A 27,550-nucleotide genomic window follows, 5' to 3' on the forward strand; every position below is an offset into this window, starting at 1 on the left:
TTTGATTTAATTACCATACTTTATTTACTTCAAAAGAACCCAGCATAAAACCTCCATTACATGGCATAAACACTACATAATGTCCTATTCATTACAGTAGGTTTCTAGTGATTCAGGGGCAGGATCGCGTGCCTTAAAATTATCGTGTAATCTGTTACATTATATAATTTCATCTCGTTTTCCATAGCAGTTTTTAAAGAGTGCTTCTGAATATTAGCAAAGGACAAACGTTTCCAGCAGATCTCAGTCTTTCAGTACAGTGATTATGTCACAATAGTCCAACTACATCTCATTCTTACAGTGCAAATAATAACATTAGAATACGACGAGTGGCATTTACACCTTGTTATAGTGCAGCTCAGAGAATAATACCAAAATGCACTATATGGCAGTATATACATGTCACTTACAGGGTTAGCTTTCTTTCCCTTTCACAGTTAGCATTTTCGTGAACACAGATTCATGGGTGAAATGGAGAAAACAGGATACATCAGAGGATACAGGAATAAATACATCTTTTTAAATGCATGATAATTTATACTGGTATATATAGCAGTTCTCTTATAATGTATGCAGATAGCTTTCAATGTTGTTTGGTATATATTCCGTTAATGTAGCTGCGTGGTTAATCTCCTCCCACAAATCAAACACTACCAGAAATTAATTTGCATGTGCTTCTGTGTGGCGTGATTAACAGTTTTAATGGTGCATAACACAATCCCATTTCAGTTGCATGGTGTTATAATTAGGACATTTTGGGGCCTAAAGGAAAGAACATGTGAAAGAGTAGAAGCCCAACACCCAAATGTGCCCACCCAGGGGTCTTATGGAGCTGTAGAGTCTAGGTTGGCTCATGTGATCATCCTAGGTGCTCATCTGACTGTGCGTGATCATTTAAAGTTTAAGAAATATCACCAGCTGAATAGGTTGTGAGTGGGTTGTCTTACTTGTTCTAGCTTTCACATTTGTTGGAAGCTGTCAGGTTTTGGAGTGGGGACCTGTGACAGCTGCTGTCACTTGCGTCTGTGGTGTGTCAGTCAGCGTGCATTGTCAGTGTTGTGGTGTTGAGGTGATGCAGAGGAGGAGAGATTCTGTCACTGGCTTGATCTGCTACCTCATTGCTTCATCCAGTTCTCTCACTTGCCATCCTCATGTCACTGTATAAGCATGTCTATCCTCCCTCACTCAACTGTAGACTATAGGGGGTACATCCTCCATCTCTCACTCCCTCTGCTGAATGCAGTAGCGGATCCTGGACTATAGAGGCAGTCTGATGTGCATGGCAGAACTATTAGGCCGTGCAGCCAAAATATAGATGCCACTCTCCCTCAGGAAGTCTGCCCAGGTCACTGGCCTGTGTAAAAGAAAGAAAGTTTAGTTTAAAAAATTTGATTGTTGAACAAAATTAATTGTGTTTGCTGATAGTGTTGCATTTTTTTTTAGTTCTATACAAGAGCCAGCAGTTGTACATCTTTGTAACTGCAAATGAATGCCATGAAATAATACACCACACCACACCACAATAGGAGTCATCCTGGCACCTCACTATAGTGACCATAAGAGCTATAGTTCTTGATCAGTCCTACTGCATGTACTTTACTTTGTATGACCATGAACTGCATTAGCAGTATTTTCTCAATACTGATATGCCCAGCTGATAATGGTCCTTTTAAGACATTTTTTCCTGGGACATTTTTGTCTTTATTTGATAGAACAGTGGAGATTTTTCAGACGGGAAGGTTGGAAGAGTACATGGGGACACCAAGGGGTCCGGGGTTGGAACTGAACTGAGGCCCCCGCCTCAGTTCAGGGCCTTGTGGCATATGGTCACACGCTCAGGTGTCCTTAAATAATTGCAATTTGATACATGTAATGATGGAAAAAAATAATAATAATCACAGGTTAGTCTGGGAATCTTAATTTAATGCATTCTTACCAGTGTTGGGACTAACGCGTTATTAAGTAACGTGTTACAGTAACTACGTTATTATTGTGGTAACAAGCACGGTAACTAGTTATTATGCCAAAATATGGAACGCGTTAACCGTTATTGGGATTTAGATAGGGTCGTTATTCGTTACTTCGTGTGCTATCGCAGAGCTTCCACAGATTCAGTAACATTAGCAAGTGGTGGAGGCCAGCAGATGGATGAAGGAAAGGGGAGGCAGGAGGAGCAGAGACCCGAGGTGGCCGCCGGTCCGAGCGTCAGGTGAACTGAACTTCAGGTAAGAAGTTATGACCTGCAGTCTATCTGGCAGTGATGTGTCTGTCGTGAACAAAACGGCGCGACGCGAGTCGGCTCCTTATCACGAGCCGGGGGGGTTTTTTGGTTGTTTTTTCCCCCGCCTCTTTCTCTCACCCCGTCTCTCACACTTTTTTCCGCTTCACTCCGCATGCAAACCTTGTGCTTTGCGCTGGGAAGAAGGGGGGAGGGGCGGTCAAAATGCCCGGGCCGATTTTTCTGTCCCAGTCCAGCCCTGTATGCAGCTCATCTGCGGTCTGGTGTTACCTACATCTTCCTATTCAGAAGGCAGAATTTCCAAGTTCTGAGTACAATCAAAAGCACCACGACTGCAGTTTTCGTGTTGGATGTAAAAAGCTAGTTACTAGTTAGTTACTAGTTACTTTGAAAGTAACGAGTAACTTGAAGTAACTGAGTTACTTTTGATAGAACTAGTAATGTAACTAAATTACTAATTTAAAGTAAGTTACCCAACACTGATTCTTACACATCATGGTTTTTGAAAAAAAAAACAAAAAAAACAAAAAAAAAAAAAACTTACAAATGAAGTTACTGCTGTATTTAATATAAAACCCAGTTAGACCTCTACCTAAGAAACTTCCACTAGTTTGTATTCATCCTAAAACACTGCCTGCCTGAACAGCTTGCTAATTGGCTGCAATTATTGCAAATAAAAATCTCAAAGTCTCAAAAGTCATGATATGGCAAAGAGGATTCACCCTAACCTCATGGCGACAGCTTAGAAAGTGAATTTGAAGTCATTTGCATTGGAAACAGAGCTTGCAGCAGGAAGTAGGCAGGTCACATCACTGTCCATGATGCAGCCTTCTGGGCTGACTTGTTTCACTCAAAATTACTCCTACGTTTCTGCCCAAGAAAGATTTTTACCACACCAAGGTCACAATGGACATGTGTAGACTGGTGAGAAGCACGAGTTAGGGTAAAAATTACTGCAGGCTTTTAAGGTTTCCTGTAAGAACTTCAGAAATTGGCATCTACTAAAATCGTTTATATACTTTCCAATAACTGATCACTTTGACCCACAGACTGACAAATATAAAAAATTTAAAAAAAGCAACAAACCTGCTGTCGTCATTCTTGCTCCTTTCACTGCCAGAGCTGGCTGGACTGCTCTCACATATGGGGCCAACATGACTTATACTGTACCAAAGAAAAAATGTCAAAAATGAAGTGGCAGTCAATGAACAATAAGACAGCTGCCATTGCCTATGAGGAAAAAAAGGAAATAGAAGTTAAATCATCATGTTATGATGAACATGGCGGCACTTATGTTGGTCTTACTGGCAAATTGGAACGTCCTAGTTTTGCATCATTACTTTAAGTCTTAAGGCTTTAAGCTGAATTTCCATTGACAATTAATATAGATCTTATTCCATGATTAACCAATTATCAATCTGTGTTAGACTTGTGACCTGTACCAGGTATAATGCAGTCTGAATGTATGGAGCTTGGTTACACAGTATCCCTTAATTTGACAAGCTGATGATGAATGATTACCCATTTATTTTGTCTCCAAAATGTAAGAAATGTGTTTATATGATGAAGAAATGCAAACCATATGTTTTCTTAACTAGCTTATTTTTTTAGAGATGTTTTTCCTCCAGTCAGCAAATCATTTAATGCGGTCCTTTCCAGGCAGTGAGATTTGTTTGACAGCATCAGCTTTTCCATCCAAAATCAGGATGTTCGCATGCGATTTAAAAAAAAACTAAATAAAAATGATCTAAGATTTTATACAAGCCATATAAAATATGGTTCTTAAAACATTGCAACTGCCTATTTCATGAGGCTGTCTCCCACAAGTATTAGTCATTTTTTTAGAAGCTCTTAATAAATTCTGACGCTTAATCATCAGAAGCTAAAATTCATTTTACCTTTTACACCATTGCATGTGAATTTATGCAATCCAAGGGAGCAGAGTTTTCTGTTTCATTTAGTATATTTGCTTTTTAATCAGCTCAAATGCATATGGTTGTACTACATAGGGTTGCCCTAATGGACACTGTGCTCACCCAACTTCCATGCATGTGCTCTGAAAAGTAAGAATTTTAAGGAGAAGCACTCCTAAGGAGAAGAAAAGGATTTCTTTTAATCCCCTAAAGGCCAGATTGAATATTACCCATGTCTCTGTATAACGAGACCTGATCATCTCAGTCTCATTAAACTTGAGAGATTCACGTGTCTATGGTAGCTTTACATCCAGAAAGAGACACTTTGGAGTTTCTCCTTCCCTTAGGCTCCTTATGAAGCAAGGGTTAAATTGCACATTAAATCTAAACTGAGGGATTCTCCGAGAATACTTGACTGAGTAGTGCTCAAGCATGTTGAAGTGAGGGGAAAAAAGACAAGCCATGCAGTGCTGAGTCACACTCACCCACAATTCATAGGAGAGCAGAATCCCATGAGTCTGTGGGGGGATGCCGAATAGGTGAGAGGGATGGAATGGTACAGCTTAGATTTGACAGCACAAGATATCAAGTGGTAAACGAGCACATGCAGGCACACAGTGACAGTGATGGAAAGTGCATTTATTACAGTACAAATCTGAGGACATTTCAGTACATTTCTGACCTGCAGTCAAGCACGTTTGCATGTGGCAGTTACATCTTTAACATGCGAAAATCATCTGAACACGTATTCGACTGATGCACATACACTGTAAAACAAACAGAAGTAACCCCACCAGAGTTTTTTTTTTTTTCCATTATTACTCTGATGGGTCAGTCAGTGGTTACACTGTCAATTTTCCTTTCATTATTCCATCTACTGGGGAAACTAGTTGGGGTTCCTCACAACTTTAACCATAAATAAAGCTACTCGCTGCATTAAGGGGACACAAACATCAGCTGTGTAGTTCAGTCAAGCAACAAACTGCTTGTCTTGAGGTTATGACTGTTTGTCAGAGAGCTTTGTCAGTTTGCACTTTGTAGTGTTACACTAGATTGCATTATGTTGTGAGACATATCTAATATTGTGACTCAATTTTGATGCAGTCTCACATAAAGCCTTGCAAAAGGCAATTTATCCATGTTTATCCATGTGCCCATGTCAGCGTTAGAAACTTAGGACTCATAGTGACAGTAAAATACTCTATTTAACAGTATACATAAAGGAAACATTACCTCGCCTTTGATGTACATGGGGTTATTTTTCAGTTTAAATATTTTTTTGATATTATTGAAATGTACTATGTTTAATAAAAAAAGATGTAGAAAAATATTTTAATTCTAAGGACTCTTGCCATTTTTTCAGTGTTGCAGTGGTGCAAGCAGCGCCAAAATAATTTCTTTGAAGTCCTCTGTTATGTCTTCACTGAGCTAAAGGGAAATTGAACTGAAGAGCTTCTCTGCACCAGGACAAAGAAATATTACACCCCAGTCCTGTTACAGTCCACACGTGCTGTCATGCATTGTCAGTGGCAACAATGACATTTAGTTTGCTTAACTCATTGTGGAAATGGTTATCAGAAGAAACCACAGTTGGATATTTTGACACTGCACAAATTTGGGGGTTTCACTCCATGCAGATTTTCTACAGTGGCCAAAGAAGTGCTCATCTTAACCCAAACACTTAACGGGGATAGTTGTTCAAACCAGAGTCAGTTTTTACTGTAAGAATAATATTTGTACATTTTGGTGACTTATTTGATAATCAATATTCTCCTCATTATCTTGGAAACAAAGAATGATGAGATGCAAATTATGTAATCAGCAAATGTTGCAGTAGGAAGAGTACTGGATGTCTGCATTAACTGACATTTCTCCTTCATTTCGGATGTTATCATAATCTTTGCTGATTTGCATATAATAAAAAAATATTGACAGCAAGTCAATTATGGAGAAGTTCCATTGTTATAATTAATTATCTTTATGCAAATGTACATGATGAACACTACTGTGTAACGAGAAAAGCTTTCCTATAGTGTAGATGTCTTGGCAGTTTGGATTAGCTCCTTCAGAGTTTTGTATTTTAAATAAATAAATAAATGAATGAATAAATATCCAGTCAGGTAAATACAACCCCAGTTCCAAAATGTTGGAATGTTCTGTAAAATAGAAAAACAGATTACAATGTTTAAACTGAGAAACCTTTGGATTTTAGGAAAAGATCATTTTGAATTCGATCTCACAGACATCTTAAAAGTGACTACTAGCCACACTCTTAAGAGGTGCACTTTGTCTTACTGAAATATGCCAAGGCTTCTCTGCAAAAGTTGTTATCTAGATGGGAGCATGTTGCTCTTAAACGTGTACCGTATATACCTTTCTGGATTGATGGTCCTTTTCTGATGTGCAAGATGTCAATCTCACTGATGCATCAGAGATGCAGGCTTTTGAACTGAGTGCTGACAGCAAGCCAGATGGTCCCTTATCTCTTGTTGAGAGGACGTGGCGTCCATTTTTTCCAAAAATAATTTCATATTTCAATTCACCTAACCAATAAACACTTTTTAACTTTAAATGAGTTTTATCCCAGAGAAGATGCATCTTTGCATCACAGAGCTTTAACCTGCATTTGTGGCACACTGAATCAGTCACATCATTCCTGAGCCCAGTGATCCAGTGATTTCCATGACAGAATCAAGGCTGTTTATTAATGTAGTGCCATCTGAGGCTTAATCAATGGTATCCAATATTAATTTCAGCATCCCAAAGATTTATCAGTTTTCTCCGAAGCTCCTGATTATATTATATTGATGATTTATTCAAAGTTGTAACCATGACATAACCATTTATATTGAGGAACAGCATTTAATGCTATTGGCTTTAGCAGTTCTGTCAGAGTGAGGAAAAAGAAAATTAAGTTGGCTGACAGCTAAAGTCTTTGTGAGCCCAACGTCACAAGGTACTCCTTACACCAACACGTTTTCATCCCAGGGTGTCAAATATTGCCATTCCGTCTGACGCAACTGGGATCACAGAGATACGCACAAGCTGTGCTTTGGCATCTGTGCCTTGGTGGATCAGCTGTGGCAATACAGTATGCCAAGACCTAACAGTCTACATGAAGAGGTAGGAAGGGTGGCAATGACAGTGGTATAAGTCACAGGCTGGGAAGCTTGTGTCCTGTGCAAGTCCTTTGTATTCCATACTTCATTGTACCGACTTTGTATTCAGTTGTGGGCTAGTTTTATTTCAAGCTCTTTTTATAACTTAAACTTTCACTTGCTGCTTGATTAAAACCTCCCACCATTAACCCTGCATTTTCACATGATCCAAGGCATAGCGCCAGCATTGTGCTCTTCTCCCAGCACATTGCTTTAACTAAATATCCATAATTCAATTATTTTTTCAAAGCCATTTTGTAAGATTGATCTTTGCATTTAAAATTCTACATCATAAAACTAATTAGGACAATTTAAATTGAAGCTAGACATCTCAAGGTTAATCTCATGCATTAACATAAATAATGAAATATATTATAAGATGGGAAAGAGTATGGCATTTAAAGAGAACTAATAAGTGGGTGTAGTTTAATTCAAAATGCTGTCATCTTGTGTGTTTGGATAAAAGATTATTGCAGCAGCATTCTTAAGACAGACTTTTTTTTTCTTAAGACTGACTTTATGGCATTACTAGAGGTGGGTGTCACATTCATGTTATCGTGTTTCTATTCCCTAAGTGCCCAGACCTTTTATGCCATCTGCAGTTTGCATACAAATGACTCCCTAAATTCCTTCCAATTATCCCTGTAAGTGGCATGTGGTCTACTCACCTCACATTGCAGGACTGAGAGTCTTTCTTGAGCTTCTCGAACCAAGACTGCTGAGCTTGGCGGCATTCAGCTCGTGTGATTACACCATCTTTATCCAGATCCAGACCCTGAAACACTGACCTTGCAGTGTCTCTCTCCTTGGCAGTTAACAGACGCACCAGTGAGTTCTATAAAAAATAAAATCCAAGAAGTGTAAGAATAGCATTTACCTTTTAGTGATTTAAACAGCTATAATTCAGTAAAATTTACACTTTAGGGCTGATCTTAGCCATTCTAGGTCATTTCCTGTGACACTTGGACTGTCTGACATATTCTGCCAACATTGCTTCATCCCGTACTACCCCAAAGTCTCAGACAAACTTCAAATTTAACCTCTCAAACCACAATCTGGGAACCATCAGCTAGTCTGCAGCCTTAGCCTCTGGGGGGGGATATCCAGATGGGATAATAGATTTCTATTCATCATGCATGGCTCCATCCTCAGACATTGTTTATGCATGAAAAATAAATTAAAACAAAAAGCTAAAAACTTGCAAAATAGTTACAATAACTGTTAGCTTCAGGATTGCATTTAGGAAAAATACCCACTTTCCACACAGTATTGCAGCACAAACAGGGTTGTGATTAAAAAAAAAAAAAAAAAAAAAAAAGGAAGGTTCATTGCATACAGACTTCACGTGCAAATACCTGTTTATAGAAATTAGTCAAGCCAAAAACAAACAAAAACAGATCACTTATTGTCAAGGGACAAAATGAATAGTTCAGCTGTTGGATGCAAGCCAGATTTTTGGGCATTTTTTGCCTTTCAGTTAGTTTTTAGATTCAGACTGAAAAATGAGATCATTTCATCAACAGCTACAACGATTATTGTTTAAACACTCCCTTAGTCTGTAAAATTTAATTACATTTATATATGCATTTTTTCTATATCACAAGGAATAGAGTATTTTGAAGGTTTTTGGAGGTATAATTAAAGTGTTCTACAACAAAACTCATCAGGGCTATGCAGGCCATGGCTGAGTGTAAACCCAAACAAGAGTCATGGTAGTGGAAGAAGACAGTTCAGGTCGAGTTTAAAAATGCGGTGCTGATTTATCCCAATTATCTTGTTTCCTTAATCCACAACTATACCTCTGTGCGAAACTTCCTTAACACTGCCAGAGACTCAAAATAGAGAAAGTCCGACCACTCGATGTGTCCCTTCTTCTCAGGATCCAGCGCAGCAAACTGGGCCAAGACTTCCTCTTCCTGCTCATCAGTCAGGTCCTTTTCAAACTGCTGCTTGGATACAAAGTGGCGGTACTGAAGCAGCTCATCTGACACCAGGCACGACTCTATAGCAGCAGGGAACAATTCATCACGCAGGTCCTAATTAGTCACCTGGCAGTCTTCAAGATACATCATCTTATGGTGAGTGATTTTCAACAAAATGAAAAGCATCCTCCCACTGACTGCCATCCAGCAAAGTCCGGACATGTACAACCAGTGGCAAAGCAATACTGCAATGGCAGTACCAATTTGGGTCTTATGGTGATTTGTGTCATATCATCTTGAGAATATAATAGGTTTTCGTTGAGGATGTTAATTTTTTTTTTTATATAATCAGATCTGCAAACTTTGCACCAACCAACAGTGCTGTCCCGTACAGTATATCAATAAAAGGTTAAGTATTAAAGTTCTTGCATGGCCAGCGTTACTACCATCTACCAAAACCAAATATCTTTAACCTGTATTCAGTAGCTCACCAGGGATGATCTTGCACTGCTTGAAGGTCTCCATGAGGCTGTACATCTCTTCTTCTGTGAGAAGTAGATTGAGATTGTCCTGCAGGAAGAGATGTGTGGGAAGAGCAGAGTATTACTCTTAATGCAGTCTCTTTTACAGTCAATTGGCATGCTGGCACTCTTGATAAGAGAATATACTTAAACTGGTCCTGGGAAAGTCTTTACAGGAGGTGAGATGAGGCCAGAGTATTACGCTTTGTAACATGATGCTCAGACCATTTCTTTTATCGCAAGTGGCACATTGCTTGATGGATGAACATAGTATGCTTAAACTAGTCCTTACAATTAGCTACATGCATGTAGCTTTGACTAATGAACCCATTTCAGTGTTTCCTGGGTAATTCATGTAATGTGCCTTTTATGTCACTCTCCATAATGGCATCATAATTAAAAGAAATAAAAGGAGGTTTTCCAGATGTTAGGTTCACAATGACTTATTTCATAAATTTACATATAACGATGTTAGCACTTAAATCCATGTGTCAACAAAAAGCAATTTGGCTTTAATAGGAGAAAAGACAGTTATGCACTTTTTGTTTAAATTAACAGATTTCCAGATACACACAGGCCAGAGAAAACCAGAGCTGGAAAGACAAATGTAACCAAAGATGTGAGATAGTCATTTTATTCCCCAACTTGTTCGAATATCAGCAAAAAAGATGCTGCTATCTAAATTTCTACATTATTTATCACATAAGTGATGTGATCAAACTTTAGTCTCCTTGGGATTATTGACATAAGCCAATTCTAGTGTGTTTACATGGTCCTTGATCACCCTTACAATCTGTCAGGGCTTCATAAAAGGCACATTATGAATTCCAAATGAAATTCACAACCGCCCACACTTAGAAAAACAGATGAAAAAAATACCCTTAAGCTTGGCAAATTGAAGCAAATGGTATATGTAATAAGGCCAAATGAATAAAGCACATATGTCAGCCAAGTGTGATTAAAGTATGAGTTACTGTATAGCAAGTGTGTTGAGTGTTTCAGTGTCAGTATCAGTCTGACTAACACTCCTGCCAGTATCTGCATTTCCCCAAATATAAACAGATCGGATGGTTAGTGTAAGAACAATGCATTCTAATATAAAAATAATGTGAGTGAATTGGGCTGTAAAAAAACAAAATAAACAAACAAAAAAACCCTAGCCTCCCCATCCCACCTGCTGACAGTGACATCCCTGCCACAAAGGACACTGGTGGTTGGTCAACATGGGCACAACATCTTAATTTTTCTCTTCCTTTTCAATTTATAATCAAGATCAAAGTAACTATCATCTTACCACCTTACTGTCTGTATTTCAAGATCAAATGTATGTATCATACTTTCCACTCACTGGGGTGCTTGAGCAGGCTCAAACACCCTCATGAGCTTGAAGTGGATAAACAGTTAAGCACAGGGATGAAGGGAAGTATGGACTGCAATAAATGTAATTTCATATTTACTATAGAAATTGTGGCTCTATAAATATCTAAGAGCTGAAAGTGGGCGGTTCCACTTAAACAGTTAATCCCACTGACAAAATTAGTCACTAATTTAAAAAAGATCCTCCATTCATTGGACCGATTCATTCAAACTATGCACATCTGGTCTTGTTGGTCATTCCAGTCTGGGACACTCCGTCCTGCTTAAACTTGTGGCACTGGCTATACAATTTTAACAGGCTTATTACTACAAAGTGTCTAACCTGAGTGAGCTACAGCCAGACAGTGCAGTAAAGCTCCGCTGGTGTCACATTGTAAAAAACCTTTGTGTTCCTTCACAATGCTTTGTACTTTTCTTCCAGTGTGGATTTGTGTCCTATGGTATGTGCTATTCAGTTGTCTGTGCAGATATATTTCAACAAATGACAGCCAATTCTGAATCAATATTGTATAAAAATCAGTTTCATTAGTCATCCGTCTCCGCTAAAGCACAGAAAATCAGATATTGGGTCTGAAATGCAAATTGCACTCTGTGCAAATCGTCTCCACCAAATGCCTCCACTTCAATCCAGCACAAAGACTGTGTGAAGTTAAATGCCATGTTTGTTTTTGGAGTTTAGCAAAAACTGCTAATCCAAATTTTATTAAACTTTGTGGGGAAAGGAAGATATTAATGTGTGTACTGTTCTAGGCAAGCTCCTGCTGTAAGATTTTGCCTGATGTTAGGCATCAGAAACAATCATAATTTTGAGGTTGGTGTCAGTTTCTCCAAATTTAATTTCATTCACCAACTTCTGCATATAAGAAAAAGCCAAAGAGATGCTTCACTTATTGTATTGATATAGCTTATTGATATATGTGCTCTGGGGTTGCTGCACCTTAATAAGCTTGCAATTAACTTCATACATGTTCATATCTATTTATTTGCATGTGTCTGTCATTCAAGGAGTCAATTAAAAATCAATGTGGGAGGCAAAACAAATTGTGCTTTACTAAAGCATTACCTTTAGTAACACCAGCTGTCTGCTGAGCAATAAAACTGCCCATCAGCTACAGATGTCTTATTTGTCATCCAATATAATGTGCAGAGGAAATTTAAAATAGATTTAAGGGTTCATGCAACATCTACTGGCAGCATCTGAGAAAAAAAAAAAAAAGCTCTCTAGGAGACAAAAGGCCTGCAGGGAACAAGGTATAAAAATAACACTTTCTAATCTTATGCTGGCAGATTGCATAAATAGCTATCTGAGACTGTCCTGTTCAAAAAATACAATGATAGCGCTGGTGATGTGTTATTGAAGACAACTTTAAATAATCAGCAAGCCCTTTACCCAAGAAGTTATAAATATGAACAGGAATACTGTTCATAAACAGTATTTCTGTTACTAATGACTCCGATCACCGTGTGATCTGAAAGGTTTACTTGTAATGCAGTCACTTTATGAGGTAGTAAGAGTACGAGAATCATTACCACATACCTAGCTACTTGAAGAAATCAAGAGGTGCGAGGAGAGAAGAGGTGGGAAAATACAATACGGCAAATACAATAAACAAACTGCAGTTTGCCATGTCTTGGATAAATGATCCCTTATACTGGCATCTCATCAAGAACAGGAGTCAAAAGACATTGCTCTAGAATCAGAATTGCTCTATAGAGCCTTTCCCTATTACATGTAACTTGCAAAAGGGTGAATTCATAATAAATTATGAATAAAGTTACTGCTTTTGTTCCACATGCATAAATGAACACAACTCCTGTAGGTGACCCCATGTGGAAGTTATGGACCATACAGGCCTAGTTGCAAGCATCAAAGTGCTATAAAGACGGGTCAGTTATATCCACAGACCAATCCTTCTGAGCGACTGAAACTAAGCCACTATTGCAATCGCCTACTTTGAAGACTGTAAATCCACTTTCAAGGGAACTCAGTCCATCTGCCAGCAGCAGCCTGTAGTGCCTGTGTGAAATTAAATGTCAGATATGATAGAAGGGTGTGTGTGGGGAGGGGGATTTGAAACATCTGACTGATACACTAACAAAATAACTGGTTTCTTTGGCTAGGAGGACTAGAATTTACAATTTAAATAAAACATTGCTCCCGCCCCCTCACTGAATTGTCTCCTTCCGCCCTCATTCCTCACACACTGAAGAAGCTAGCCAAAGAACGAACCTTTCAGCGTCCTCTCGCAGATTGTGTGAAAACATCCCTCTTGCACAACTTTGGCATGTGATTTTGCTTCTCGGGGCTATGGCGCCCTTACTCTGCTATGAAAGGTCCCCTGGCAAAAGCGCTCTTTAGTTGTTTACGCTTGAATTAAAACAGATTGCATTATGCCTCTCACGGGGTCATCGGGGAGTCGTGGGTTTTGGCACTGGCACCGAATTTCTGATGAGAAACTGGCGTTTGTTTTATTGTTTGAATTACAGAAAAATCTGCCAAAACATTGCCTCAGTCTATATGAAATCTAACTGTAATAATCTAGACATAAAATTATGGAGACTTGCAATTTGTGAATATGATAAGTGCTTCTAACTATTGCCCGCCACAAAGTGGGATCAAATCCATCTCCATCATCTTCTGTGTAATGATCTAAATGATATTGCCGATTTTAGCCTATGATCTCCACATGCCTTTACACAAAAGGCGTATTGTGGACTATTCCATATGCAATCTAACCACATGTAGAAAACCACAACCTACCACAAGACTGATTTTAACATGGCAAAAGCCACCATTTCAACCATAACTTGTATATCTGACATGAATTAACAAGCAGGAATTGAAAGCTGAAGGCAGCAACAGTTGTTGTCAACAGCTTTAATGACAACTGGCAAATTTACTCAGCTGTACTTAATTAATACACTAAGTCACAGTCTGTGACACTTAAAGGAAACAGAGGCATCATTAACTGTATTAGTTCCACCTGAGCTTTTCCAGACGTGACAAGTCATATTTGCTGTCAGAATGATACCTCAAGCAGCTACAGTGAAAACCAGTCGATGTGTTCTCACACCGGTAGTGTGACATTTCAATGATTGAGTTTGCAAATATTTCTATAACTTGCTCCTTATGTTACTAAATTATGCCATTATCAAATTTAACAAATTAATGTTCCACTTTACCAATATATGTCCAATCTCCGTTTTGGAGCTTGGACTGTGCAAGGGCATCAGAGATGTTGGGTTACTTGGTGATTCTAAATTGGTTGCAAGTGTGAATGTGAGCATGAATGACTCTCCAATAGGCAGCTTGTTCAGGCTCTACCTTCTCATCCCATGACAACTGCGATAGGCTTCAGGTCCTCCTCAATCCCAAACTAGACAAGCAGCTAAGTAGATGAATGGATAGCAGTTCAGATTTTTCTGAATGACTGGCAAATAAGAACTGTGGTTGGCCTTTAGTGTTTATTACATATATATATAAATATATATATTTAATACTAAACTAGTTAAGTTTGTGATTATGTTGCAAACATGACAAAAATAGCTGCATTTGTAAGCACTGAATGTTTTTAGCAACGAGCCCCGACTTACACAATAGTAGCAGCTCCAGCCAGTAACCGTGTGGGCTGTATCTCTCATCTCCTGCAAAGCTTCAGCACGCAGGTAGCCCAGCTCTCTCAGGCAGCCATCGTGAAATACCCGAGTGCAGATCCTGCAAGGGTACAGGTCGTCAGCAGTCCACACCTCGCACACGTCACACATCTCATCGCTTCGTGGCTGCAGGAGAAAGATTGCATCAGTGACACAGAGTTGTTGTTTTTTTAGTTCTGCTTGCTTCACAGAAATGTAGTGTCCCCCCCCTCATTTAGAAAAAAAACAACAACTGATAACTGCAATTGTGTTAACATGTAGTTTCTAAACTTCCTGACGTCCTTTCTTCATCTCCCATTAACCAAACCTCTATGTAACAGGTTACCGAGAAGAAATTAAGCATCAGTCCATCAGTGGTAGGAGTGTGGTGGAAGTGGTATTATATAATGTAGTTTGTGTCACGTACAGCACTTAACTGTCCATCTCAGGCTCAAATAAGGACATCACTACCTATGATGCTGTCTAATGTGTTCAGTGTCGGTTTTTATTCAACCTCCTTGTAAAGTCAGCCAGGCTGCACTCTGCTGTCAAGCCAGGGAAAATGACTGCTGAATGCTTGGCTGCTTTAAACACAAAGACATTGCAAGTTTTCTTGGTACTTTTACACATCTATAAAAATGCTGCCAGGGCCGTAGACAAATCCCTCTTGTCATATTCCTCAGTAAGAGTTTCCCTCTTATATGGTGAACCTTATCTGACCTGATGACTGTTCAGCAAGCCTCTCTATAAAATAATAACTTCTAAGAATGAAGTAACACTGCAAACATGCACAATATGGTACTTCAACCAAAAAGAAAACATACCACTTGTCTGGGAGATAAACACATTTGCAGTTGGCACTAATTAAAAAGACCCTCATCTAGTAGAAGCAGTAGCCTGGCAAAAATTGGCACACAACTGACTTTGTCTAACATGAGTTTTTAAGGTCTTTTTAGGTCTATAAATACTTGAAGAATTAAATTTTGTAATGTTGCCATTTTATACTACTACAGTGGATTTTAAAATCAGAGAATCAAATTTTTATGGTGGCCCTGAGAGGCCAAACGGACTGTCACGTAAGAAAACACCAGCAATAAGAAAAATGCTGCAAAAGCACACAAAACAACAGAAATAGGAAGAAAGAAAAAAAAAAGATTTCCAAAAGCACAAGTGAAGTGTTTCTGGGGAGACAATAACCTGACGGACCAGTTGCAGGAACCAAAATATAAGAATTGTGCTGGGAGACACTTAAAAGAAGTGGAGGATTTATCGGTTTTGTGAGGAAAGATAAGAAGTGTGTTAGCCTAACTATTAGCCTAAAATCCGTCATCAGTATGAATCATGATAAAACACACCTACCGTGTTTTGGGTTCCTGCAACTGGTCCGTCGGGTTATTGTCTCCCCAGAAACACTTCACTTTTGCTTTTGGAAATCTGTTTTTTCCTTTTTTCCATTGTCGTTTTTCCTATTTTTGTTGTGTTTTGTGTGCTTTTGCAGCATTTTTCTTATTTCTGGTGTTTTTTTAAGTTGCAGTCCGTTTGGCCTCTCAGGGCCACCATAAAAATTTGACTGTCCGATTTTAAAATCCACTGTAGTAGTATAAAATGGCAACATTACAAAATGTAATTCTTCAAGTATTTATAGACCTAAAAAGACCTTAAAAACGTAAATCAGCTGTGTTGGATCAAGGACACATCTAAAACCTGTAGGACACAGACCCTGGAGTTGGGCACCCCTGCTCTATGCCATGGCTTTGCCTAAGCCATGTTTGGAGCTTTTCCTTTTCTTTTCCATACTTCTCTACCCGTCATTCTTGTACAAATTAACCTTCGTTTTATTTGTCTAATCTTGTAAGCCCTGTACCTACATTCATGAAAGAGTAGACTGACTAAGTGCTTGAAACTGCTAAATGTTGTGAAGTCTCTCTTAACCTGAGAAAGAATTTGAGATTTTCCCCACTCGAGTCAACATCTATGGTTCTCTAAGCCTTTTGATATTGCAGAGCTTGTCAGTGCACTCCTATTTAAGAGCGTGCCAGCTGAATTAGGTAAAGTTTTTATTTTTACTGGTATACTGAAAAAAATAAAAACCAAATGCAAGTTCAACACTTGGAATAAATTCCTAAATTTTCATCTGCTTAATTTTCCATGGAACAACAAGAACTGGCCTCACCTGGCCATGCGGCTGCTTGACACTGAATTGTCCCTTTAGATTTCAGTATATGTATATGCAAAGTTTTCCTTACTAAATTGATGTTCTACTCTTAAAATAAAGTTAAAAAGAGTGTTACATAATGAGTCAGTGTCCGAGTATTTATGACCCTCATGTATCAGTCTTCTAACATTCCAATAGACACGTCTATTACTATTGCAAGATAAATGTTTAGTGCGGGATTGTAAGTACAGTAAGTTGAAGCCATGTTTATTTATTCTAAACAGAAAACCTGATGGGACCATTGCTCTTGTGAACTACATGCTCTGTTAGTCAGCGTCACCCTGAATATGGCCACCTCTCAGAGCCAGCCAAAGCAGCCCGCCTACAGGATGCTCACTGTGAAGAGCCCTCACACACAATACATCACAGCCTGTGTAGCTATTAAAGGCCCAACAGCAAACAACTTCAAACTCATACTTTCTCACCTTCAACAAGGATGTTTAGATAAAGCTAAGGAATCTCTTTATGGATTGCCTGTGCTGTTCAATCATGATGCCTAATGTGAGGGAAGAAAACAGGTCACCAGATATAATAACCTGCTGTTGCCATAGAGATTATTTAACATCTTGTAGTCATCTGTTTAATCCCACAACTGTGAACCATCTTATTTGATTTTTTATGCATTTATTTATTTACTTTTTAATATATGACAAAGACTAGCTGCTACTACTACTACTACTGACTTTTGTTATTTAATACCTCCTCTTTCTTATACAGGTCCACTTCTATAGGCTGGTCATCATCAGGTTCCCTTTTGGGTCGCACAAAAGCAGGCGGTGTGAGCTGATGAGTCTTGTCAAGATCTTCCGGCTCTACTCCCTTCCCATCCCGTAACCTCGACCAAGCCTCCTGGTTGACGTTACACTCGTCTCTCGTTGGCGCTGAGGCCTGCTGGGAAGTTGATGGACTTGCACTATTGTCATTCTCCTCTTGCACTGCGTCCTCTGTATTTTTCTCATCAGGATTGGTCTTGGCATGCCCTTCACCTTCCTCCACTTGCCCTTCTGCCTGTTTCACTGTGACAGCACGATCTTTAAGGCCCGCCTGGAAGGCAGAGACCACAGCGGTGCATTTCTGCACCTTCTCCACCTGCTGCTTCTTTGACATGAGCACTCCCATTGCTGTAGAAAGATGAAAGTAGAAGGAATAAAATGAGGAACTGTTACAAAATAATTATTCCCCCCCCCAAAACTGACTTGTAAGTGACAAGTGATTGATAGCACCAGCTACAAGCCCACAGATGGCACCAAATTTCACTTCATATTTTGTTAAAAATCAACCCATGGAAATATCTCTGCACATCAGATCTTGCCGTTACTGAATGTCTTTAGTTTTTCCTGTTAGCGCCAATCTAATTCAATCAGCAGCAATTTCCCTGAACTCCTCTCCTTATTACTAATAAACCCTGACCATCTGCTCCGGCTCCCACATTTCTATATCATTCGGTAAGAAAAAGTTCAGTCCTTGTGCAGTGTTATTTACATGATTCAGATCAACAGAAAGCTGAAGAAAGCAGATCCCACAATTCACTGGAAAATAAAAAATAAAAGCCTTAACCTCATATTTCATAAAGTTTAAGGATCCAAATCGGTCCTTCTGCACCTTGAAATGATGGTACATGTTTGACAATGCATAACGAAATGTATCTACACTGCTTTTACTCACAAGCCACCTAGTTCAAATCACTGAAGAGATCTATACATTACAGTTCCTCATATCAAAGCTATGTTCATTAAAAAAAAAGTCAAAAATGATACAAGCTGACACTTTTGAAATGAACATATCTTTGATATTAAGGAACTGTAATGTACAGATATAAAAATAATGTTTTTGCTAAAAGGTAAATTCTGAGAGCTATTAGCTAAAAACTTGGCACCTCAGCATGATATGGCGTTGATCCTAAATTTGAGAAAATCAGACGAGTGGAGACAAAACAGAGTATCATTTGGGCACAGGCAGGTTGGTATCATAGGAAAGGTGGCTGTTAAAAGGCAGAGGTATACCGAATTACACAAGAAGTGGATAATCAGTGGTAATGGGTATTATGGATTGAGGAATCTAAAAGTTTGTCAAATCATCATCAACATGTATAGAAGAGGTCGAAAGAAAAAAAAAAAACATATCTACAAGCATCTGTAAACATGTTGGGCCAACCAACATTCAACGCTTTGAATGCCTTTTAAGAAGCTTGAAAAACTATTCCTGAACATTAAGGTTGCGAGTTCAGGCTGTGTTGAAGAATAAAGCTGCTCCAACCATATTTTGACTTTCAAGCTTATTAGAATTGCATATAATTTTACCTCATATACTTCATTTCCATGTATGTTTGCACATAAATCAATAAATTGGTTCACTCATTTGTAATTTTCTTATATATAAGGAAATAACCAAAACTTGCTGCCTTCAGCCAGCTGTAGATATCGCACAGCACTCCTCTTCACCAAATAAAATTACTCAAAATAAGATAAGATAACTTTATTGCTCCTAAAGCGGGGGGAAAAAAATTACTTCACCCCTTCGGCAGGTTTTAAATGAGATTTTGCCCATTCAGACTATAGTTTTTTTCCTGAAACCCAATATACAAAAAAGGTCTCCCAGTTCATGACACAGAGGCTATGATCAACCCTAAATAAAGTGCAACAGCTTTGACTTTTCTGAAAACTGGAAGAGAGCAGTGTTTTTTTTCCTGCAGTAGAACGAGAAAGACAGCTTTTTTTTTAACAGACTTCACTTGACTCGTGTTTGTGAGGGTTTGCATTTCTGTCTTTGCCCATGTATAGTTTGTTTTTGTCTGTTCTGTTATTCGTGTTCATTAATTTGGAGTCTGTTGATTTTTCTTTGCCCTTGCTTTGGTGCCTCTCCCACAATCTTGGTTAATCCACCACCTGTTACCAACCTGTTCTTCAGCCTGTCTTCAGACTTTGTCATTTCTTCTCCAGTTTTACTTTCTTTTTTGTTGCATTTTTAAGTGAGCATCCCTTCTAGTTCTCTGCAGTAGCTTTTGTTCTCAGCTTTTTCAGTAGTAGCAATAAGGCTTCAAAGCTCAATTTCTATTCGGACTGACCTCAACATCCTGAAGTTTGATCAAGTCTGAACCAAGTTACAACTCCACCATTTCCAGGAAACTTAATACTGAATACGTTCAATCCCTAAACACATTTAGTGAAATCATGAACCGTAAGATGTGGTAGAGTGTTCAGCAAAATCAGACCGAGATCTCATTTACACTTAAGAGAAGCAACCTTGAATTGCATTATTGGGGGGGGGGGGCGGCATTGTGGATTCAAGTTGATTACAAGGTACTTCTGGGACATGTGTTTTTTGCTCTGAAATACAATCCCATCCAACCATGCTCCACATACACTAAGTGCTTGTGTGAAATTTAATCACATTTATCGAAAGTGAAATAGGAGTCATTCCCCTCTCTCCCTTCCTAGGTTACAACTAATAGCCTGTCAGGCCTTATGTCGTCAGACTGCTATGGGACCCATGCTTCATAGACTCCAGAAACTACACTCATTTTGCTTGTGCCCATTTCAGCATAGCTTTACTCTTTATGGTTCCATGCATTTAGCAAAATAGAAAACCAATTTAGAATACATTTAAATCAAGTTTTCAAATGTACAAAGAAAAACAAACAAACAGAAGCACACCATTTTGTTTTGGATGGCATGCACTAAGTAGTGGTGAAAGGTCAATTCATCTGAGGCATAGCATCCCTGCAGAGATTAATTAACTGCGGCCCATCAGAACAGTAGTGTTTATTTAGCATATGCTATATAAGCTTACTGGGATAATGCCAAAAATCATGTATAATTTTGAATCTCAGCATGCTTATGAAAATCTAAAATAAATGGAGTTGGTGCTCAGGAGTACTAAAAGTAAAAAAAAATTGCAGGCAATCAGGAAACTGTTCTCTGCTGCTTGGAAAACCTCATTTTATTAGACATGTGAGTTTTATGCCTACTGACTCCCAAGTTCAGTGGGAGATTTTGGGACACATTGTCTTCCTCAAGGACAAGCACTTCATTTAGAAGAGCCGTCTTTCTAGGTACAGTGCCCTCCTCAAGCCCAATAAATGACCGAAGCATGCTGAGAATACACAATCATTAAAATACTCTGCTGGCATACAGAATACTGAATAGCCAGCACCATAACTGCAGGGATAACAATAAGCTCAGTGGGTTGTCTTTTACTACAGATGGGGTTAGACTAAAAAGGTTCTGCGTTCAGTTTCTTTTTTAAATGGTTGTAGTTGACATTTTTCTTAACTGCTTATCTCTCCAATATGGCACTTGTGCTAGACTCCATGCTTGCTGTCAAGGATTAGGGAAACAATTACATCAAAGTGAAATAACTTATAATAAATACTGTTGTCAACATACTGAAAAATATCACTGAAGAAATAAGAATAAAAGGTGGTGGTTGTTGCTGACAGAACATCTGATGTGGTGGCACATTTAAACAATTGATGATGAATTGGAAGACTCAATGAAGGGATGATTAGGTGGATGGATGGATGATTTGGGAGTTTTTTCTATACATAAAAATAATGACAATTACAAATAAAGATCAAACCAAATTACAATACCACATGACTAATGCATCCACCATTTTGGAGTTTGTCTTTCCATTATGGAAGGCAACAATACAAGGACTTAGTATAATATAATAAATAAACATTCAACTGATGAACTATCCATTTACATTGCATGGCAATCAGGTAATTAAAGGTTTAAGCAGAGTCTACTTAACTTACGAGGTCCTATGTTCGCATTCTGGTAGACATGCAGTAAAAGGCCTAGCAGGCCCAAAGGGTGGAGTTATATAGACTCCTGGGTGTGTCCAACTGATTGATTGGTACAGGATGTATGGTGGGTGTGGTAAAGGATTTAAAACTTACTATTTTAACAATCACATCAAACACCAGTTCGATCTTACATTTATATCTGTTATTTGAACAAAATACATATGAGCATATATTAGTCCGTTATATTTAGTCCGTGTGCTAGCACTGTGCAGATGTTGAATATTCATTCTCCATTTGGCATGACTGAGCGGATGCAACAGCATGATGCACTTGAACAGTGCAGTATCAGTCAAACTTCAAAAGTCAGAAAATAATTAAGATAGTGGGAAGAAAATATGCCCTGTTTGATTTATAATGCATGTCATGATTTATTCATTACGTCTGTTTCAGTTTTGCTTTTTTGAATACACCTACTTTTCCACCTTAGAAAACCCTTTTAATATTTCTATCATAGTTGTGGGGTTTTTTTGTTTTTTGTTAACCCTAACCATAACCCTCACAGTCCTTAAATTGTTACAGTTTACCTCAAAATTGAAAAAAGAAATATCAGAGAAATATTCAAACAAGAACGCTATAATACAATAGCTTAGATATGTTTTGAACAGCCTGACTGCATCAAAGCCTTTGAAGAAGACACTTGCTCATAAAGAACACATATAATTAGAGGAGAAGTGGTGATCATAACAGAGGAAGGCACAGTGACTATTATGAGGACTTAATTATCCACTGAAGTGACCTTTCCACTCAGGCTCAGAGCGGTTCTGGCATCAGCATAAGGCAGTGACAGCTTTTAGATGCTAGAGATGCCTGCAAAGACCATGCTTACGCTGCTGGAAGAAAAAAAAAAGTTTAATAGCTTTTGCATGCTTGAGGACAAGGCTTAAAATAACCATACCATGACTGATACATTGGTTAAATGCTGCTAGCACAGCTGGATCCTCAGCTGGATCCTCAACTACTGTGCAGTGCAGATAACAGGCCATGCCACTTTTAATGGCATAATCAACAGAAAACAAATTGTTGTGTAATGGCCAGCAAAGTGAATAAGCTTCATAAACAGAAGTGGCGTAGTGTTATTATTATTGTAATAATAACAATAAGCTAAATGCTTATATGAGACCCAAGGTTTTTGTGCACTCTATCGAATCAATGCCATCTATAAAAAGCATGCATAATTTCAATATGCTACAACGGCCAAAGTGAAGGTCTACCTGTACTTTGAAACAAAAGAGAAAGAAACACAGGGATCACAACATTACCAGCTTCATCAATAAACTCCACAACCCATTCCAGGGTTTAGGAAAGTAATGATAGCTTTCTACACTTGTATGCAAATTATATATTGCCGAAGGAAAGAAGAGGTCAGGTTCTTTGTTTTCAGCATTTGTATTCTCCAAACAATACTGGAGCTGACGCCACTCCTGATGAGCAAACGCATGTGCAGACAGAAGACCTTGTCATTTTCAGGTTAGCTTATGAATTTTAAAAATACTTTTTTTTTCTCCATGTGCAAGTTGATTCTGACAGAAATGGGTCAGCGCTTGGCTTTGATACCATAGTGCATTAGATAGAGCTGACTAACCTGTCACTCGCTCACCTTGCAAGTCTAAAAAAAAACCAAAGCGTTGGACCACAAGCCTGTCAAACCAATCAGCCCTCTTCCTGCCCGGCTGTCGGTTACATTTGTGAAGCTCAACACCTGCATCTGCGTCATACTCACGAGAGAGATGATCTCTTTTTTTTGGTGTGTGTGTGTGTGGGGGGGGGGGGGTTCATCTTTGACACCTTGCCTATAAATATCTACATCAAATCATCTTTGAAAGGATCCATGCGAGTCAGACTGGGTTTTTTTTCAGGCTACAAGGAAAGTTATAATTTTGTAGTGACACTGCTGAAAATAGACAAAATGAAGGTAAATTAACCACAAATTGACTTGACTACACATTTGCTTTGCTGTCATTTGTCGTTACCCGAAAACAGAAAACTGCTTAGAAAATGTTGATGAGCTCCACCAACTTGTTTACAACCTTTTTACTCACTCAACTGCTTATATTACTTTACCTATTGACTTTTTTTTAACCCCCCTTCAGGTGCCAACTGTATTAAAAAGTGATTCCACTAAGGCTCAGCAGTCACCCACATTCACCCTCTATATTACATCTGATGGCCAATACAAGCAGAAGCGAGCAGGATAAAACTCCCTCAGGCTTGACGATCACTAGACTCCTGCAGGAGCCACTGCCTCGGCTGCTCTGCTCTCCTTCCTGGACCTTTCTGAATGATTTAAATGCCCCTGGATAAAAAAAGATCTGGACCAAAGGGACGTAAAACAGGGCCATTCCTTAGAGCAGAACTTGACATATATGTCTGAGGAAATCTTGTACTGTGTGAGAATATTCTGAAGATAGTGAAGTACATCAGCAGTTTGGTCTTTTTTAGGTCTTATGTGATATATCCTGCCTTTGTCCATACAAAAGCCAGGTTTAGGGGAGTTTACCTATATGTTAATTTTATTTCCCTGTTTTGTTTATTTTATGTATATTTGAGTCCTAGAAAAATCAACTGTGCATTTCCGCTCCCGATGCATGTTGGCAAATGACTATGACTAGTCCTGAAATGATGATTCTCTCAGGAGCATCTTGATTTAATTAAAAATTGATAATTTCAGTGGGAGGTGGCGCCAAAGTGCTCTTGAAATCCTTGTGATTTTATTCTACTCCTCTGAGTGGTTTTTTTTTTGTAAGTGTCCACACTTCATTCATTTATTTAACACTCCCACGCCACATCAGGCAAAACATCCTAACTTCTTCTAGAGTATCCACTGACAGCAGTAACACCACACCATTTATCCGTGATGGTACTGTGTTTATAGAATTTGTGAAATGTTTATTTAAAGCAGAATCAATTTTCTCTTGTAGGCACAGGCCAACATTAAAGTCTGTAATGGAATTAAGTCTTCTGCTATACAAGTGACACCATGTGTAGGTTATTGAGCTCACTGAGCAGCCATTTATTAGACTGAGGAAAAATAGTCTACAGATAAAGATGAAAAATAGTTGTGATAAAGCACAACTGGTCTTTTTTTATTCATTATTCATTAAGTTAATACTGGTGAAGTAAGTTGGACCGTTATATTCATATCTTCCAAGGAGGTTTGATTAATTTTATTTTCTAAGAATCCCAAGAAGATGCTGAAAGCTCAGGTTAGATCGGTGTACTATGTGGCAGTATGGGATGTTCAGCAATTTAGTTGAAGCAACTTCATCTTTAAAGAGTAATCTTTTACGGGCACTGATTCGCATTGGCAGGACATCTAATCGCTTAAGAAGGCTACAAATATAGGATGATTTTTATAGATGGGGGGTGGGCGGTACTTGCTAGGATATAATCCACTCATAATAATGGGTGCACTCACCAAATTATATTTGCCCAGTTTAATATATAAAAGCATTTTTAAGACAATATCACATCTGATAATTTATATCAAAGCTTTCAGCTGTTTTGGATGGATCCTTTGGAAGCAGAGAGAGATTACGGCTCCAATGTGAACATATCTTGTTAGCTTGTGAGCAACCAAAGAGTTGTTGTTTTTTCTTGACTGTTTCATTTGAGGCATGGTGCAAACTTAGAACATTTAGTGTATCCAATTCTTTTAAAGAAAATAGCAAAACTGAAGAGAAAGAAAAATGTTGATGTTCTTTCTCCATTATGCATTTAACCATCTTCTAAAAGCTCAAAATCATACAAATAGACACAATTTCAAGCCACATTTGTATGTCTCCTTATTACGTGTGTGTGCATTCTCCATCATAAAAGCATTACAAGGATGCTACACTGTATGTGCCATTTCTCTTGTGCTAGGATTCTCTTCCCAAAGCTGTTGGATGTCACTGGTATGTGCTGATTAGAATCCCAACCAGCCCTCCTTTTCATTCCTTGTTTCAGTTGAGGGGGGGCTTAGAGTTTTTCAATGGAGGCACCACAAAGCATGCCTTTTCGTGGGAATGAATCCGCTTTTAGCTGAAGACCTCACCCACAGACCAGGGAAGCAAAGATCTGGAACTAATTACACTAACGAGTTCACCCAGATCCCTGTAAGAGCTAGTGAGTGAAATCATTAACACTCATCTAAAATACGCAGATGTACGTGCACCAGGACATAGAAAGGAACCTAAATCAAGTCAAAGAGCTTAAAGTTGTTTTTGTTGCTTTTTCTTGGCCTATCCTGATCCAGTTCTTCATCCAGAAATCTGCCCCTCTGTGTTTAACACCCCCCCCCCCCAAAAAAAAAAAACCCAAACAGTTCTCCCTCTGGCTTTTCATTGTCTGTTCTCTCTTCCATCTAAAACATTCTCCATCTTATGGCTCTGCAAATGCATATAGGGGTTTGAAATTCAGTTTGTGAACGGCCAAAAAAAAAAAAAAAAAAAAGGAAACAGAGAGGTGTCTGAATGGAGGTGGAATTTAAATCTCAATGCATCCTTACACGGGAGACATCATGTTGGCATTCAGGCTCTGCCAGCCAGAGAGCCTGAGCCAGCGATGCTCTCAAAGGCTCTGAATAAGCACAGAACAGGCGGCAGTGAAGCAGGTCAGGCTGCAGAGATCTGCCACAGAACGAGGTGCAGCACTGCCTCCTGGGTTAACACCGAAACTGGCTTGTTTGTTTTCGGACGTATGGGTTGTAAACAAAGACTGATGGACAGCAATGCTCCCCTGAGTGGGGCAGTGCTGGGAAAAACAATTGAAGACGGCAAACTACAGTTAAAGAGTGTCTGCTACAGAGAGGGGCATGAGTTCCAGATGACTTAATTGTGCCATTAGTTGCAGATCTCTCATCATAAAAAAAAAAACAACATATTTTACGTGCACCAGCTGTAGTCCAAGAACTTCCCTGCTTTCACCCTCGTTTCCTGCTGATTTTGGTGCACTGTTATAAAATGAGCAGACGGAGCTACCAGGCTTTGCAATGAGAACTCTCTAGTTTGATGCCAACCGCGGCGCGCATCCACACCCATATGAATGCTGACCTAAATATGCTTCCCATGCACGCATCTGTGTTCAGGGTTCCCCGCAAATCCACCTTAAGCGAGTTCAGTCACGGCTAAATCTGAATCAAGACTGGCATTTTTTCCCCCCATGCAACATTTTACAAAGTGGTACAGAAAAGCAACGGCTCTTATAAACGTTGACTCACCGTAAAGGGTAAAGGCTGCTGTTCACCGCGACTTTCTGGCGACTTTATCCTTCCTGACTCAAGCGTGGCCGTCGGGCATGGCAAGACTTGGCCCGAATGAAGTATGTGAGCCTTTACTCGTTCGTCGGTACCCCCGCAGGGAGACGAATGGCACAGCAGTTTATTATCCCTTGCCCTCACAGTCACACAGAGAAAATTTACAGCTTCTTCCCCCTTTTAGCAGGAATAGAGTCTTCCCCAAGACAGCCGCGGACAGCTCCGGTGCTGAAATCTTGTTTCCTTTTTTTTTTTTTTTTTTTGTCTTTTCTTTTTTTCACCCACCCTCCTTCCTGAGCTACTCCCTCGGCATCTGAGGAGACACACAGCCTGCTGGCAGTTCAGTTTAGGCAGGATGAGACGTCGTTGCAGACTCACAGACGGCCAGTGGAGTTAAATCAGAAATTTATGACCATCTCGAAGCCCCCCTCCCCTTCCCGGGTGCCCCGACGACTTAGTCCTGATCATTCAGATTAATAACTTGTAGGCTACCCAGTCTTGAACCTGGATAGTGTTGATTGGCCAGAAC

General features: G+C 39.1%; 1 protein-coding gene across 4 annotated transcripts; it reads right to left on the minus strand.

Annotated features, from left to right (window-relative positions):
• phf24 (PHD finger protein 24) lies at positions 1-27,550 on the minus strand. 4 transcript variants are annotated; one of them, XM_005729186.1, is made up of 9 exons: positions 26,986-27,550; positions 17,678-18,099; positions 14,725-14,910; positions 9,724-9,802; positions 9,110-9,312; positions 7,979-8,145; positions 4,638-4,670; positions 3,326-3,403; positions 1-1,354 (listed from the first exon to the last, which is right to left on the minus strand). In XM_005729186.1, exons 2-9 carry the CDS (start codon positions 18,095-18,097, stop codon positions 1,258-1,260), a joined length of 1,263 nt encoding a protein of 420 aa, XP_005729243.1. In that variant the 5' UTR covers positions 18,098-18,099; positions 26,986-27,550; the 3' UTR covers positions 1-1,257. The 4 variants fall into 4 exon arrangements, with proteins under 4 accessions (XP_005729243.1, XP_005729241.1, XP_005729242.1 ...); XM_005729184.1 differs by lacking the exon at positions 26,986-27,550 and adding an exon at positions 21,733-21,784; XM_005729185.1 differs by lacking the exon at positions 26,986-27,550 and adding an exon at positions 21,738-21,760.

This window comes from Pundamilia nyererei, unplaced genomic scaffold (genome assembly GCF_000239375.1).
Source record: "Pundamilia nyererei isolate P.nyererei 1_Seehausen unplaced genomic scaffold, PunNye1.0 scaffold00032, whole genome shotgun sequence".
In the NCBI taxonomy this organism is placed as follows: domain Eukaryota; kingdom Metazoa; phylum Chordata; class Actinopteri; order Cichliformes; family Cichlidae; genus Pundamilia; species Pundamilia nyererei.

Bases quoted from the DNA above. Each gene is read 5' to 3' on its own strand.
- phf24 (XM_005729186.1), bottom strand. From the start codon at position 18,097: ATGGGAGTGCTCATGTCAAAGAAGCAGCAGGTGGAGAAGGTGCAGAAA. The intron at 8,146-9,109 runs GTATAGTTGTGG...TATTTTTTATAG, and splicing joins TAAGGAAGTTTCGCACAGAG to AACTCACTGGTGCGTCTGTT. The intron at 3,404-4,637 runs GTGAGTGTGACT...TCTTTGGTACAG, and splicing joins TGCTCTCCTATGAATTGTGG to TATAAGTCATGTTGGCCCCA.